The sequence below is a fragment of the Eschrichtius robustus genome, chromosome 10 (genome assembly GCF_028021215.1).
Source record: "Eschrichtius robustus isolate mEscRob2 chromosome 10, mEscRob2.pri, whole genome shotgun sequence".
Lineage (NCBI taxonomy): Eukaryota > Metazoa > Chordata > Mammalia > Artiodactyla > Eschrichtiidae > Eschrichtius > Eschrichtius robustus.
In genome coordinates this window covers 80969519-80985677 of record NC_090833.1, presented here as the reverse complement: position 1 = coordinate 80985677, position 16159 = coordinate 80969519, and the positions used below count along the sequence as shown (strand labels likewise).

Genomic DNA, 16159 nt, shown 5'->3' with positions numbered 1-16159 from the left:
TTTCTGTGCAGTTCTGACCACCGCGGGGGCACTCGGGAGCCTCTGGAGCCTCCCCCAGATCTGGGGCCCTGGGAGGGCTTCCTTTGGCTCTGGGCTGGACCCTTGGCTTGGAGCACAGGCCCTTCCTCTGGGACCATGAGGCCCAGAGCGCCCACCCCGAGCTCCACCTCTGACCTCACAAAGGCTGCCTCAGAACCTGGTCTCCGTGGCGCTGCTGGCAGGAGAACGGATGTTATTCTGGGCAGTGCATCTGGACTTGGCTCAAGTGACAGGGGCCAAACCCCTGCCCCACTGACCTCTTCCCTGGAGCAGCAGAGCAGAGCAGTGCTCGGGCCACCCCGAGGAGGGCCGAGAGGCGGGCTCTAGCCTGCGGACGCAGGGACAGCGGAGCCCTCGCAGGGGCTGCAGCCAGAGCCTGAGACAGTCACGGAGGAACAAGTTCAAGACCTGCTGTAACTGAGAGGCCCCCAAGGCAGACGCTGGGACGCATAAGGCACCTCGGCAGAGTGAGTCGGGTTCCAGGCAGGGCTGGGACAGGGGGCCTCCCCTGGGACCCAGCCTGGGAGTGCCACTCCTGGGGACCACATGGGGAGGAGGTGACCGTGGGACTGTCTGGGGAAGGAACCCCAGCTGGGAGTTGAAGGCCTGGATATCCGTTCTGGTTTAGTCCTGTGTTGCTGTGTCATATGGGCGCATCACACTTCCTCTCTGGGCTTCGGTTTCCTTATCTGTAAACTGACTGCTGGGAGGCCCAGTGGTGCAGCAGAGACTGGGAGGGTGTGTGGGGCTGGGAGGCCAGCAGAGCCTGGGGGGGTGGGAGTGGGGGGGCGAGTAGAGACTGGCGACACTGGACCAAAGCAGAAGGGATGCAGATCAGAGTAATGGGTGGATTTCTGGCTTTGCTGGAGTGGTTCCTCCCTCTGGAGTCCCCTCCTGAGAGGCTGGGGCTAGAGGGTTTCTGCCATCAGGGCTAGGGATGTGAACTTAGGCTGCAGTTAGAGGGAAGCGGGCTAGAGAACAAGGGAGCATGCAGGATGGGGAAACTCCAGGGTTACCTTTGTGCTGTCATTTGTGAGGAAAATGGGGATTAAAAGGGGGAATTTTCAGGAAAGGTGAGAGGGTAGATTTCATTCTGAGGTGGGGGTTAGGACTAAATGAACTTTCAGGACCTCATCCTGTGTGTGTGTGAGTGTGTGTGTGTGTGTGTGAGTGTGTGTGTGTGTGTGTGAGTGTTTGTGTGTGCAAGGGGAGGCAGACAAGGCCCTGGAAAGTCACAGTTTAAGTCAGCAGCAAGAGAGCTTGAGGTTAGACTGAAGACAATAATACCCGCATATGTGAGGGTGGAGCTGCTGGGGGGAGGCTGTGGGCATCTCCACTGTCCAAAGCTGGGCTGCAGACTTGGGAAGGTCAGGAGGACCTCCGCAGGGCCTGGTCCAGGGGCCACGAGTCAGGGGGGCCACGAGTCCAGGGGCCAGCAGGGGTGAGGGGGTGGGGCTTCAGTGCCACTCCCCATTGGCTGAAGACACCGACCCTTCCTTCCCTCTCCCTGCCAGCTCGGCTGGGTTGAGGGGTTGGCCCTGGCAGGAGCTGTCCCTGTGGCTTCTCCCCTGGGGGAGCTGAGGTCTGATGGGAACGAGGGGCAAAGTTCTGAGCCCCCAGCCCTAGTGACCTCTCTCTGGCTCCACAGCACCTAAAAATCTCAAAGACAGAATATGACTCAGGCCGACAGGAAGAAGCGGTAAGCATCCCACCCATTCCCCTACCCCAGCCCTCCCGTCCTGCACCCAGCACACCCCCAGGGCCCTCCCTGCCCCTCTCTCAGCCTCTCCCTCATGGTAGCTGATCCTCCCAGACTCCTTCCTTCCCACCCCGTACCAGCCCATGGGGCCCAGAAGAAGGGTCTCTCCCACCTGTGCCCATAGCCAAGCATGGGCTGGGCCCTGGGCTGAGGGGAGGCTCAGAAAGACCCAGATGAGGGTCAAGGGGTTGGGCAGTGGGTTCCAGCTGCCCCTGTGTAGGTTGTGCTCAATTGAACTGAACTCACTACCTCTCACCCGCTCAGGCTCAGGTCTCTTTGGGGTGAAATAAAAGCCAAAGTCCTTGCAATGGCCAAGGCCCTGCCTATCTAGTGCCCGTTTCCTCTCTGACCCTCCCCCACCCCACTCTCCCCTCCTTTCCTTTCCTTCAGACATGCTCAGAGTCCTTCAGTGACCATCCCCCCTGCCTGAAATGTTCTTTCCGCAGTTCCCCACAGGGCTCGCTCCCTCCCCTCCTCCCTGTCCTTCTTGTTTTTTAAATAAATTTATTTATTTATTTATTGGCTTCGTTGGGTCTTCGTTGCTGCGCTCGGGCTTTCTCTAGTTGGGGCTACTCTTCCTCGCAGTGCGTGGGCTTCTCATTGCGGTGGCTTCTCTTGTTGCGGAGCACGGGCTCTAGGTGTGCGGGCTTGAGTAGTTGCGACGCACAGGCTTAGTTGCTCCGCGGCATGTGGGATCTTCCCGGACCAGGGCTCGAACCCGTGTCCCCTGCATTGGTAGGCGGATTCTTAACCACTGTGCCACCTGGGAAGCCCCCTCCTCCCTGTCTTTGCTCAGATGCACCTTCTCAGTGAAGCTCACCCTGACTGCCCTACTCAGTCACTGCCCACCCCCTTTTTCTTGCTCTACATTTTCCCGTAGGATGTACTACATTCTACCACACAGATGACCACTTAGGACATTTCATCTCTGCCTGTCAGCTCCACATGAGCATGGATGTTGGTCTGCTTGTGTGCTCTTGGATAGAGAGAATGAATGGGTCCCCTCTGTGCCGATGACATCGCTGTCTCTGCCCAGGACTCTCATAGGGCTTTAGACACTTTTTCCAAAGACCCACTGGTCCTGCAGGCAGCTCAGTCCCAGCTGAAAACAGCCTTCTCCACTCCTCTCCCGCCACTTCCTGTGGTCTCAGCTCAGTCAAGGATCCCCTTCTCCTCCAATGCTCAAGCCAGAAGTCAAGGCCTTGTCCTTGATATTCTGTCCCCCACGCCTCACATCTAACCACCAATCTGCTAAAATATGAAAGATATCCTCACTCCCACATCCCTACTCCCTCACAGCCACTTTAGGCCACCACCTGCCCATTCTTCAAGTGTCTTCAGGCCTTGCCTCCCGCCCGGGGGCTTCTTGCTCTGATGGTGTTATCCACCTCCTCCACTGGATGAAGCCATCCAAGGGCAGAGACTGGATTTTTACTTTTACCCCTTGTGCCTGACTTATAAGTAGCTGCTCAACAAACATTTGTTAAATGGATAAATATTGGTTAGCCGGTTAAATGGTTGGCTTGAGGTTAGTTGGATAGTTTGCAGCTGGTTGGTTTATTAGATAATTAAACGAGCTGGCTAATAGGAGAATCAGTTAGTTGGTTAAGTTGCTAGGTTGATGAGTCGAAGGGTTGGTTGGTGAGTTGTTAGATATTTAGTTCCTTGGTTAGCACATATTACTTAGGTAATTACCTCATTGGCTGTTAGTTTCTTGGTTTGTAGGCTAGTTTTCTTAGATGCCCTTTATCATTCTATACCCTTTCTTGAGCTCTCTCATCTATGCCCATGGGTCAGATGACCATCTATCATATGATGACCTCCAAATGGGTATCTCTAAACAAGACCACGTGACCAGCAGCCTCCTTACTGGTCACCTCCACTTAGCTGTCTAGTGAGCTCCCCAAACTCACCACACCCAGAAGGGGACCCCTCATTCTCCAGCCTAAGCCTGCAGCTTCTCTCATGTGCCTCACGCAGGCCATTGGGCTGCTCTAGCCAGAGCCTGGGGTCATCCCTGACTCTTCCTTCTCCATTCTCCTCTCTAATAAGACACCAAGTCTGTCAGTTTGACTGTCTTCCTCTCACCACTGCCACTGCACCTTCTTGGCTCAGGCTGCCATCACCTCTCAGCCTGTCTGATTGCTCACCACGCCTCTACTCCTGCTCCCTTATTCCTGCCTCCAAAGAGGAGACAGTGCTTCTGCTTAAATCCTCCACCCCACGGCCCTCTGGGGCGAGGTCAGACTCCCTAACGTGGGCCATGAGGCCATCTGCCCCTCTCTGCCCATCTCGTGCCACTCTCCCTTCTCTCTCTGCAGCCCATCCTTATAGAATTCCTCTATACACCACACACTGTCGTAGCTTCAAGCCTTTGTCCAAGCATTAGCCCAGAACTTTCCCCAGCCTCCCTTGATGCTCCTTCATCTGGCCGGTCTTCTATTCTCGACCTAAATTTCCCTTCCTCTGGGAGAGTCTCCTACTCCCTCCTCTGGGTCATCTGCTTCCTCCCTGCAATCACATAGTGCCCACTCTTCACTTGTGGCAACACTCTTTACACTTTTAAGTAACTGCTTAGTTAATTGTTCGTCTTCCTAAGAGCAGGGATCATGCCAATGTTCTTTACTACAGTCACTGAACATAGTAGGCATGCTAGGCATTCAATTAATCTTTGGTTCATTGGCTCCTTGGTGGTTGTCACTTACTGCTTCCTGCCTGCTTTGTGGTGAGGAGGAAGGGGCCAGGGTTCCAGAGCTCTCTTGGTGTCTGTGACTTCCTGCTTTGTCTGCCTCTCCTCTGCCTCTGTGGTACCTTCCCAGGACTGTTCTTGAATTCCTGCTGTCTCAGGCTCTTCTTCAGGGCTGAGGAGGCATAGGGGCAAGGCGACCCTTATATGATGCTGCATGGGAGCTGCAGTTGGATGGGAGCCAGTGGACCGACCATCCAGGCAACTCTACATCCCCCTCCACATGCTCAGTCCTGGGTTTGTTTCCCTGAAGTAAGGAGAGAGCAAGGACTAGGGTGGGTGAGAAATGAACATGGGGTCTCAGCCAGAAAAGCGGAAGGTGTTCTATCCATGCCTGGTTTACATTTCTCACTCCCTGTCCTTACTCTTTGCTGGTGTGAGGCTGGGGAAAGTCAGCAAGCTGAGGCAGGGTGCAGGTGATGTTGCTGACCCCAGCAGGGTGAGGAAGGTGAGGGTCACTTAGCGTGGGAGGCGGGGGAGGGTCACCAGTCTGAACAAGCACTGAGGCTGCACTTAGAGGCATCTGCACCCCTCCTCCTCCTCCTTAGCCTCCGGACACCGTCTCCTTCCTCACACTCAAGTCCTATTCCCCCACCACCAACAGAAGATAGAGCCTCTAACTCCCTTTTTCATCTGTCTATCCATCCAATCATGCACTTACTAAACAAACGTTTATCAAGCCTCTACCATGTGTCAGGCACTGTGGGAAGTTCTGGGGATCCAGTGGAGAGTAACAGATGAATTCTCAGTTTTCGTTCATTTGACAGTGTATATTGCACACCTACTATGTGCCCGGCACTGTGCAAGACAATGAGGATACACCAGGGAGTAAGACACAGTCCCTCCTTTCCTCTGTCCCTCCCGTTCATTTGTTCATTCATTCACTCACTCACAAACATTCATTTGTGTTGACCTTGCTTCAGAGCCTGGTATACTCTGCCGTCCCCGTCGTCTCTGGCAGAACCTGGGGCATGCTTCAGGCCTCGGTGCTGTTTCTAGAGCCCGGGAGCAGACTTTGCCACAACCTGTGCTGTTTGCAGAGCCTCACTGTTGCCAGCTCCTGCCTGATGCCTTACCTGTGTCCCCAGAGCTCTGGCCCCAGCAGACAGGCAGACAGACAGACAACTGAGCTCCACTCTCCTGCCTGCTCTCTCCCACCTGCTTCTCCCCTGAGGCTCTTTGGCAGCACAGATGGCGCGTACTGGCTTCCCAGCTGCCCCCTCTGCAACCTGGCCTCATTAGTGCGCCCTTCCCAGTGGTCCAATCCCCATCAGGAGGAAGAAGGGGCATGATCTGGATACCCCCAGTCCCTCTCCACATCCCTGGGACTCTCACATGCCTCTGACCCCAGCAGTACCAGCTGCCCTGGGCAAGAGGTGGTGTGTGGAGAGGCCACTGGGTTACCCATTAACTCAGCCATGAGTTGAAAACCCGATGCACTGTAAGTGTGCCTGATCTCATTTCTGCCCATGGGCTCGGGCTGCTGCTTCAGGTCTACCCGCATGTCCAAGATGGTCACACCGCCTGCGGTAACAAGGATGAAAGCAGTACTGCAGAAGGAGATGGTGCGCGAGTTCCTGGCCGAGTTCCTGAGCACGTTTGTCATGATGGTGAGTGGGTGGGTGGCACAGGGTGAGCAGGCCCTGCGGAAGGGGCCTCAGGAAGGTGGGGCTCAGCAAGGGCAATCCATGACCCCCTCCCCACCGCTGGGCCCTGAGTCACACTGTCCATCCCCCGGCATCTGAGCTACGAGCCTGAGGGAGAAGCATGGGAAAACAAGGAGAGAGCTCTGTCTTTCTCACCAAGTCTTTTTGGGAGAGAAAGGGCTCATGGTACGTGGGAGCAGAATGAAATCCTGGGCTGCTTGGGGGTGGGTGGGTCGGGAGGCATGCCTGGAAGTGGGGGGAAGGGAAGCGAAGAGCAAAGAGATTGGAGAGGACATTGAGGCTTTGAGAATCAATCCTGAGGGCAATGGGGAGGCATCGAAGGTTTTCAAGCAGGGGAATGATATGGCCAGATTTGGATTTTAGAAGGAAATTCTGGGCGCAGTGTGGAGCCTAAGCCGAACGGGCAAAGCTGGAGGGAGGGGAACCGAAGAGGCTGTGGCAATGACCTAGGATAGAGAGAGGGTGTGACCGGTCCAGGGATGGAGAAGAAAGCACACATCTGAGAGAGTTACGGAAGATGGAACCTGCGAGCAACAGATGTGGGGTAAGTGCTTAGGGGGCCGTTCCGCGGAGCCTGCGGCCCAGCGCAGGGCGAGGCGTGAGGTCAGTGTTAATGTGACCAGGTGAGGTGCCGGGGAGAAATCTCGGGGGTGCTTGGTTATAGAGGTCTGGAACTCTAGAGAGTGGCTTGGGCTGGAAGTAAAGAGTTAGACTACATCAGAATATGAATTGTGGTTATAAAAACTGTCCAGTGAGAATGTACAGAAAGAGAAAAAAACTGAGTTGAGGACAGATCCTGAAGAATGAAGAGGAGCACACAAAGGGGCCTGAGAAGGAGTGACCAGAGGGGTGAGAGGAGAAGGGGGGGGGGGACCAGGTTACAGAAGTGGCGGGGTCCACAAGGAGGGAGTGGTCAGCAGGGTGGGAGGCTGCAGACAGGCCAGAGAAGTGAGTGCTGACGCCTTCTTGTAGAGTATGGCAACCTGGAGGTCCCGGGGCACCTTGGTGAGGGCTCTTTTAGTGGATGATGGGACAGAAACCATATGCAAGTGGGATGTGGGTTTTCTTGGAAACTCCCTGTCCCTCCACCTGCGTCGGCCCTGCCACTTATCCCATCCAGCCTCTGCCCTTAAGCTGTGGCCATGCTTGTTTGCACCTTATGAAGGCCCAGGTCCATGAAAAGAAGGGCTAGCCTCTGGGAAGGGAAGCGAAGGCGTCGGGAGCACGCCAGAGGCGGCAGGGGGCTGGGAGTGGGGAAGAGAGGATGAGTGTGGTTGTGTGTGTGTGTGAGTGTCTGTGCGTTGAGTCACGGGGTAGGAGAGAGTGGGATCCACAGAGCCCAGGAGACTCTGGACACCGAGGTTCTTATCCTGATCATCCTGCCACTGAGTCACCAGCTGGCCTTGGGCAGGTCTCTCTGTGGCTCAGAGTCTGTCTTCTCAGACATTATTAAGTGTGTTGAATCGGGCCTCCATGGGCTTTGGAGCTGGGTTTGAATTCCGGCTCTGCTATCTTCTAGCTCTGTGATCTTACATAAGCATCTTAACTGTTCAGAACTTTACTAATATCGAGCTGGCCAACTTGTGCGAAGAAGGTCAAGAGCCCGACACCCAGCACACACATAGGACATATGTGTTGGTTGCTTGTCAAACTGACAAGCGCTCTCAGCTGCTCTCCCCTCCCTGCCTCTCGCTGTCTCCCCCTCCTCCACTACCTGCCCTCCTGAGTTGTGACGACAGCATCTAGATCCGCTCTTGCCTTAATCCAGGGCAAAGTAATTCATTTATGACAAGACATTCCAGCCCCATGAGGGCTGTTAAACCTTGGAACTGTGGAGGCGGGAGGGTGCCTCCTCAGAGAGCTCTTAGGGAAAGCAAGCACTGACCACATGCATTCATGCCTGCCCACTGCCCACGTTTGCATTTTTCTTCCTTTTATTGAGATTATTATTGAGCACTTACTGCATACCAGGCACTATAATGTTAAGCCCTTATGTGCAGCATCTTCCCAAATCCTCACAACAGCCCTGTAAGGGAGGTACTATTATTATCCCCATTTCACAGGTGGGGAGACTGAGGCTCCGTGAGACAAAGTCACTTGTCCAAGGTCACATTTTACGTTAAGATGAAATCCAGTCCAGTCTAATATCCCCGTCATGACCCTTCATCGCTATGCTCTGTCCCTTAGCTTAGCTGTGGATTTCTGACTGTCCCCCAGCTGAGGTAAGGCCCTCACTTTGGGTAGTTCAAGGCCACTCTCCAGGCCTCGGTTTCCCTTGGGAGCAGAAACGTTTGCCGTTCAGTTGTTGTGAAGATCGAAGGGAAGTTTACCCCCTTGTAAAAGAACTTTGTGAGATTCATGCTCACAGAGGACATTGTGTTGTTGCTATTTTTAGGTGTCGGGCCTGTGTGCCAAGAAGTGATGGCTTTTTCAGTTGATAGGAAGCTCAGTGAGTCACCAGCGCAAAGGTTTCCTTAGAAAAGCTAGAGTGACCTTGGGCCCCATTTATTGCCGACAAGATGAGGGAAACAGACTGTTCCACTCGGTTCCACTCTGTAACCTCCGGGGCTGTTGTCCTCCGGGCTGGGCCCGTGGCTATTGGAGGGACCGGGACAGGCTGGGCCATGTTCACTGACCAGAGAGGGTGGGCGCTGGGCTATCAGAGCCCTGGCAAACCAGCTGTAGTTGTCAGTAGTAGGGCAGGGGTTGCAAACTCGTGCTGTGGGGGGCCAGAGAGAGTCACCTGAGGGTGGTGGGATGGTGGCTAACGGCAGAGTGCGGACCTATGCGAAGACGTGGCCGCCACCACTCCAGCCGACCGTTGCCATACCACGTAGAATGCGGGCCACTGTTGCGGAGCTTCTGATTTTGCAAGAGAAGCTGAAACTTCTGTGCGTGTGTCAAAACCAGGTTATCCAAACAAAACGTGTGCTGGACGGCTTAGGTCCAGGGGCTGGCAGTTGGCAACCGTGACACAGGAGATCACGTGGGGTTTATTCACTCATTCATTATTTTTAGTAAATGATTTTGAGCTCCTACTTGGAAATGGGGACCCTTGGTCTTCAGACCCTCCATGCCTGCTCCAGCCCCTGCACCTCCTGACCCCCCAAGCCTGCCAGCCTGGCCTGGCCTTGCTCCCCGCCCCCAGCGCTACTCAGACACTTTGCTCCTCCTTTCCTCTCTCCTTTATCTTCAGCCCCTCCCTTTCTCAACCTTAACACACTCAGGTCTCTCGACCTAAAACAGCAGAACACAGAACATCCCTCCCTTCACCCCGTGACCCCCTTCATTTATCACACTCGCTCTCCCTCCCTTCTCAGGTAGGTTCTCAAAGGCATGTCTACCCTGGTCCTTTCAACTGTTCACCACCTACCCCCCTCACGCTTTCTGGGACCTGGCTTCTGACCCCATGGCCTGATGATACAGTGCTCACCGCGCTACTCATGACCACTGGATGGTCACACCCAAAGGGATGCTTTCCAGGCCTTCTCGCGCTTGACCCGGAGTCTGCACATGACCGTGTGGGCCACACCCTTCTTGGGAAACTCTGCTTCTCCCTGGGGTCCAGGGCACATTCTCTTTGTTCTTCCATTTCAACAGCTGCTCCAGCTGGGGTTTCTAACGCCCACCCCTGAGGGCTGACGTTCGGCCCTAGGTTCAGCCCTCAGCTGCCCACTCACCCTGCGCCCTCTCCCCGGGGGTCTTCATCCTCCCCGACGGCTTCAACTGCAGCCCTTGTGTCCACAATTCTTCAGGTTTTCTTTTTTCAAAAACTCTAGAACTGTTCAAAGGAAATACAATATGAGCTACATATGTAATCTAAAATTTTCTAGTAGCCACATTAAAAAGGTAAAAAGTGACAGATGAAATTAATTTTAATAGTTATTGTATTTAACCCATATACCCAGAATGTTACCAGTTCAGCATGTAATCAATATACAATTATGAATAAGATCTTCTACATTTTCCTTTTCCTACTAAGCCTTTGAAATCTGGTGTGTGCCTTACACATACAGTAGATCTCAATTTGGACTAGCCACATTTCAAGTACATAATAGCCACATGTGGCTCATGGCCATCATATTGGATGACACGGGTCTAGACTCTGATTTCCAGCAGTTTGGACATCTAGAGGTCCCTCAAAGACAACATATCCAAAACACATAGACTTTTCAGAGGAGGTGCCGTCTGAATGTGGTCTTTTTTTTTATTTTTAATAATTAATTAATTTTTTGGGCTGCATTGGGTCTTAGTTGGGGTGCGCAGGCTTCTCTCTAGTTGTGGCACACGGGCTCCAGAGTGTGTGGGCTCTGTAGTTTCTGGTGTGCAGGCTCTCTAGTTGAGGCACGTGGGCTCAGTGGTTGTGGAGCACGCGGGCTGAGTTGCCCTGCAGCATGTGGGATCTTAGTACCCCGACCAGGGATTGAACCTGTGTCCCCTGCATTGGAAGGTGGATTCTTAACCACTGGACCACCAGGGAAGTCTCTGAACATGATCTTAGAGTGTCACTTTTTCAGGATCTAGGATCAGGTAGGTATTCCAGAGGGAGGGAGTGGCGTATGCAAAAACACAGAGGCATGAGAAAGCAAGGCATGCAGGGAGCAGTGTGCTTGTTTGCTCTGAGACTGGTATAGGTGACTGCTTACATTCAAAAACTGGCTTACCATGCGCAAGATTTGTACTTTGGACAAGCCACTCAACATCTCTTAGCCTCTGGTTGCCCATCTGTCAAATGGGGAGAATAATAGTACCTAATGCATAAGTTGGTTTAAGGGTTAAAGGAGGTGACAGATAGAACTTGCTGTCATATAGTAAGTGTTCAATAAATGGTTATTTTTCTTAATAATAGTAGTAATGCTATTATTAGTAACACTAGTGCTCAACGTAGAGAACACCGGAGCAGATAAGAAACTGAGAGGCAGAAGGCATGAAATCAAGGGTCTTAAATGGTGGCTTACTGAGTTTGGACTTCATCCTAGAAATGGAAGGGAACCAGTGAACCTTTGAACAAAAGGCAGACATGGTCAGATTTTTGTGTTAGGTCACTCTGGCTGCAAGAAGGAGACTGAGTAAGATCTGGGAGAATGTAAGCTGAGCTGATTGTGTGTGGGGGAGGAGGGAGAGGACATCCAAGTTTCTGGCTTGGCCAACTGGGATGGGGGAACATGGGATGAAGATCACACTTTCTGAGAGATGGTGAGCTTTCAAAATAGAGCTGGAGACGCTTGTGAAGCACCCCGGAGACTGCCAGTGGGTATCTGGAAATAGGGCTCTGGCTCCCAGGTGGAGGTTTTGGGAATTAGTGCATCGGGCATATCTGAAGCTCTAGCCCTGGTAAGAAAACGCAGGAGTGACTGGGGTGAGATATGAAAAGGGCCAGGGTTAGAACCCTGGGATCATCTGTATTTTATGAGGCAGATGAAGGAAGAAGAATGTGGGAAGGAACTGTGGACCGGGGGAGGCTACAGAGGGAAAAGGAAAGGGGAGAGGGATGAGAGCCAAAGAGGAGGTACTTTCCAGAAGCACAGTGTGTTTAAGGGGGTGAAAGTCAGCACAGTCAAGTGAGATGATGCCTGAAGGGACCTTTGGGCGATCCGGAGGTTGGAGCCCTCGGACAGAGCGCCGGTGTCCGTGACAGTTGGAAGCAGAAGCCGGGCTGAGGAGGGAGGGCAAGGGAAGGGATAAAGGAGCCAGCCAGCGGGTCCTTCCTGGAGCCTGACTGACATGGGAGGGGGCGTCCAGCAGTCCACAGGTGGACAGGGAGGCCGGCCTGAGGCGGGAGGCTTTACTTTCAGGAAGGAAGAGACCCGAGTGTGTGGCAGCCAGTCAAGGGGAGTGTGGAGGATACAGGCCAGGGGGAGGTCTCTGCAGAAGGAGAGAGAGGTGGGAGCAGGAGCCAGAGCTGAAGGGAAGGTGGATATAGAGGCAGGTGGGTGTTGTTGAGTGAGGGCCTCCTTTTAGGTCTCTAACCTCCCTGTGAAGGGGGTCAGTGGGCTGTGTCACCTGCTGAGATCTGGTGCTTGGGGATGGGCAAGAAGTTCAGGAGTGACGCCCGAGGGCAATGGGAACGAGGCTGGCTCCAGGGCTCAGTGTGTGGGGCTCTTCATGGTTGGAGGTTCCTGGCAGAGTCCAGATGTGAGGCTTGGAGATTCCTTGAAGAAACTCCCTTCGGGCTAGGCTGAAGTGTGAGAAGCTCTGAGGGGTCGAATCCACACCAGCCCTGCCCTCCCGGAAGCCCTGCCTCCTCCAGGACCTTCAGGTGCGCCTGGAGTCTAGGGACCTGGACATGCCCGTAAGAGCCCCTCACTCCACTGCCTCACCCCGGCTCCTTGCACAGCCCTCACCCAGCTCTCACTGGTCATGTCTGAGAGGCCTTGGCAGGGGCAAGGGGGGAGAGGTCACGAGGAGGGAAGTCTCTGGAGGAGGGGGGCGGGCAGAGGGTCCCCAAGGGCAATGCCGGGGAGGCCTAGCACGGGAGGGGCGGGGCCCCAGCTGAGCTCCGAGCGCTGCTCTGAGGTTGGGGTTTCTGGGTGGGCAGCCCCCTCAGAGGCCCTCTCCTACAGGTGTTTGGTCTCGGCGCCATAGCCCACATGGTTCTAGGAGACAAGATGGGGAGCTACCTCGGTGTCAACTTGGGTTTTGGCTTCGGAGTCACCATGGGAGTGCACATGGCAGGGAACATCTCCGGTGAGTGGGCTGGGCCCAGCCTGGCAGGCACGGCCAGGTGTCCCCTGCGGGCTCCGCCTGCCCCCTTCCGGCCGTCCCCTTCTCCAAGTCAGCCAGCGCCTTGCCCTCACGGGCCACGTGGAGGGAGAACACCCTGAGCCTTTTTCCTCTGCCCAGACGCTTCACGAGCCCCCTTGACCCCTTGTTTTTACTAGCTGGGTCAACTTAGGCAAGCGATTGAACCTCTCCATCCCTCACTTTCCGTAATGGCTAAATGGAGATGGTGGTGCCTGCCTCGCGGGGTCCGTGTTCGTGGAGTGAGTACGCTGCACGAACGCTAGCCGTTATTATTGTTGCTCTCAGTATTACTGATTAGTGTTGTTTGTTTCTACGCCGACACACTTGACCCTCCCTGCAGGGGCCCATATGAACGCGGCCTTGACCTTCACCAACTGTGCACTAGGCCGCATGTCCTGGAAGAAGTTTCCCGTGTATGTTCTGGGTCAGTTCCTGGGTTCCTTCCTGGCTGCTGCCACCATCTACTGCCTCTTCTACAGTGAGTGTTCCGCCCTGGGTTGTCCATCTCTGGCCTCAGCCTCCTCCCCTGAAATATGGGCTGATCCAACCAAGTGTCCTAGCCTGTGAAAATGTCTGGGAGAGAAAAGTCTTGGAGCTGCTCCCTGCCCTCCATCCTACAACCTCATCTCTGAGACTGCAGTGCGGTTTGGCTGGGGGCAGGTTTATACTCAATCTGTGTTTCCACAGCCGCCATCATCGACTACTCGGGGGGAAGGCTGACAGTGACTGGTCCCACAGCCACTGCTAACATTTTTGCCACCTACCTTCCTGACCACATGACCTTGTGGAGGGGCTTCCTGGATGAGGTCAGTGGTCCAGGGTGGGTGCCCCTCCTCAAGCCCTCCCCCACTCAGGAGGGGGCCAGCAGGCAGCCCCTCATGGTGAAGAGGACAAGAACTCTGGATGGGGACTTGTCCTTGTACCAGGACATGTCTCTGCCAGCGGGTTTGGGCTGGGGGCACTGCTGAGGCCCTATGGCTTGGCTAGGGACCCCAGGTGGCTGCCACGGTGTCTGCTCCCCAGGTGTTAGTGACAGGGATGCTTCAGCTGTGTCTCTTCGCCATCACGGACAAGGGGAACAACCCAGCACTGCAAGGGACACAGGCCTTGGTGATCGGCATCCTTGTTGTCATCATTGGAGCGTCCATGGGCATGAACTCAGGATATGCCATCAACCCCTCCCGGGACCTGCCTCCACGCTTCTTCACCTTCATTGCTGGCTGGGGCACACAGGTCTTCAGGTACTGCCTAGTCCAGCCCACTCCTGTGAGTTTTCTGTGGGTTCCCTACATGTGGAGGGGTGGAGTGGCCCAGGAGCATCCTGCAGAGCTCCCAGTGGCCTGGGGAGGCAAGAGTGGGTCCTGACTTTCCTCCAGACCCTGCTCCTGGACTGAATGTCAACCCTGCCCCAGACCCGCCTCTGTCCCTGAATCAGGCTGAAGCTGGTTGGTGCCCCAGGCTCAGGGGCAACTCCCGGGTTAAGGTGGGGTTTCTCCTCTACTCTCAGGCCCTACTCTCTGTCTCGGCCTGAGGTAGATGCAGGTGCCATGCTGGGCATCGGTCCCCTAAGCAGGCCTCTGCCTCTTGCCTGCAGCGCCAAGGACTGGTGGTGGGTGCCAGTGGTGGCCCCACCCCTGGGTGCCTACTTAGGTGCCATCATCTACTTGATCTTCATTGGCTCCAGCATCCAACAGGAGCCCCAGATACTGGAGACTCCCTTGACGTATGAAGACCGCAGAACACCTGTGTTGCCCAAGACCATGTCTCACCCACCCATGACCTCTTCCCTCACCCCTGTCTCTGTGTCCCCCGACAACAGACCTTCAGTCCTGTCCCACCCTTAAGTGACCCCATCTGCCTAGAGCACCTCTAAGTAAGACTATTTGTGACCCCATCCCCATCCCAATAAAGAAAGCCTTGTCCCACAGTGGCACCCCCGGTTCCTGGGTGCCTCCTGTGGTTGGGCTTCCCTCGTGGATTCTTCCAGGAGCCCCAGGGTTATGCCGTAGCCCAAGGCTGAGCATAGAGCTGAGAGGCCTCCGACTCCTTCCGGCCCTGGGAGCTGGGTCGCCCCTGGGGAAGAAAGTGGAAGGGCCAACCTGTGGCCTCGGTAAGAACAGGATCAGATCACAGGACACCGGACACAGAACAATGGACTTTCAGGCACAGGGTAGGAGGGGATAGCTTGGGGGAAGGGACACCAGCTAGCAGGTGGGGGTCAGTTCTGGATATACCTTGAGTGCCCTGGGACAGGACTCTACACTCTCCCTCAGTTCTGGCCAGTCCTTGGACCAGGCAAGGCAAGTCCCAAGTGTGTAGGTCAGAGTTTCTCAATCCTGTTTTCATTATCGCCCCCTCAGGAGCCTTTTAGACATTTCTTCCTTAATCACACAGTATTTTAATACCACAGATATACTGTATATCTGTTTACGTACTGTACATATATCTTTGCTTTATACAAAAAAAAGTAAGATTAAAAAAATCTCTCCCTTCCAAGGATCCATTTTTTCTCCCATGGGAGCAAAGTCTCCCCCACCCTTGAAAATGCCTGATGAAGACTGAAAGGAGGTAAGAGATTGGGCTCATCTTCCTTCTTCCTGAGGCCAGAGCTCTCCCACAGTAAGGAGTTCCAGAGTTGGAAAGGAAGATGCAGAGAGGAAAATCCTTCCAAAGGGCACAGGAAATGGTCTCGTGGGGTGCAGGGGGACAGGTGCAGAGGTTGGGTGGCGGTGGGGCAGCCAGAGTCCACTGACCCCGGGGGTGCAGAATCATCTGCGTTCTGGGACTCAGAAGGCAGCATCACCCATGGCTCCTGTCACTGCTCGTGCATTTAGCCTTCCAACAATCATGGAGCTCCTCCTGGGTGCAGGCCCTGGGGATGAGGCTGGGTCTCTGCCTTCGAGGGGGGCAGCCCCTACTGGGGACAGGCAATCACAAGGAAGGAGCTAAGTGGTGAAGAGGGGGCTCGTAGCCCAGCCTCAGGAGGAGACAGGGCAGAATGGGGGCTGGGGGTGTCCTTCCTGGGGCTGGTTGCCACACTTTTTAAGGTAGGAGGAGACAGCGGGCAGAGGAGGCTGGGCTTTCTTCTGGAAGTGTGGGCATGGCAAGATGAGGTTTAGAAAGCCCACCTGAGCTGCAGTGTGCAGGATGCTGGAAAACGGGGAGACTGGGGCCTTCAAGGGAGTGTGGCGTGAGGCTGCTTCA

At 54.7% G+C, this 16159-nt stretch overlaps 1 protein-coding gene across 2 annotated transcripts; it reads left to right on the top strand.

Moving 5' to 3' along the window:
• Positions 1 to 326: 326 nt before the first annotated feature.
• AQP7 (aquaporin 7) lies at positions 327 to 15715 on the top strand. Of its 2 annotated transcripts, none has more exons than XM_068553393.1 (8): positions 327 to 506; positions 1688 to 1738; positions 6037 to 6154; positions 12775 to 12898; positions 13341 to 13433; positions 13643 to 13761; positions 13979 to 14196; positions 14550 to 15715. In XM_068553393.1, exons 2-8 carry the CDS (start codon positions 1713 to 1715, stop codon positions 14797 to 14799), a joined length of 948 nt encoding a protein of 315 aa, XP_068409494.1. In that variant the 5' UTR covers positions 327 to 506; positions 1688 to 1712; the 3' UTR covers positions 14800 to 15715. The 2 variants fall into 2 exon arrangements, with proteins under 2 accessions (XP_068409494.1, XP_068409493.1); XM_068553392.1 differs by having other exon boundaries at positions 13296 to 13433; positions 14550 to 15698.
• The last annotated feature ends 444 nt before the right edge of the window (positions 15716 to 16159 follow it).

Excerpts from the sequence above, each read along its gene's own strand:
- AQP7 (XM_068553392.1), top strand. The coding sequence starts at position 1,713 with ATGACTCAGGCCGACAGGAAGAAGCG. Across the intron at positions 1,739-6,036 it reads CAGGCCGACAGGAAGAAGCG|GTCTACCCGCATGTCCAAGA; the intron begins GTAAGCATCCCA and ends CTGCTGCTTCAG. Across the intron at positions 6,155-12,774 it reads TGAGCACGTTTGTCATGATG|GTGTTTGGTCTCGGCGCCAT; the intron begins GTGAGTGGGTGG and ends CCTCTCCTACAG.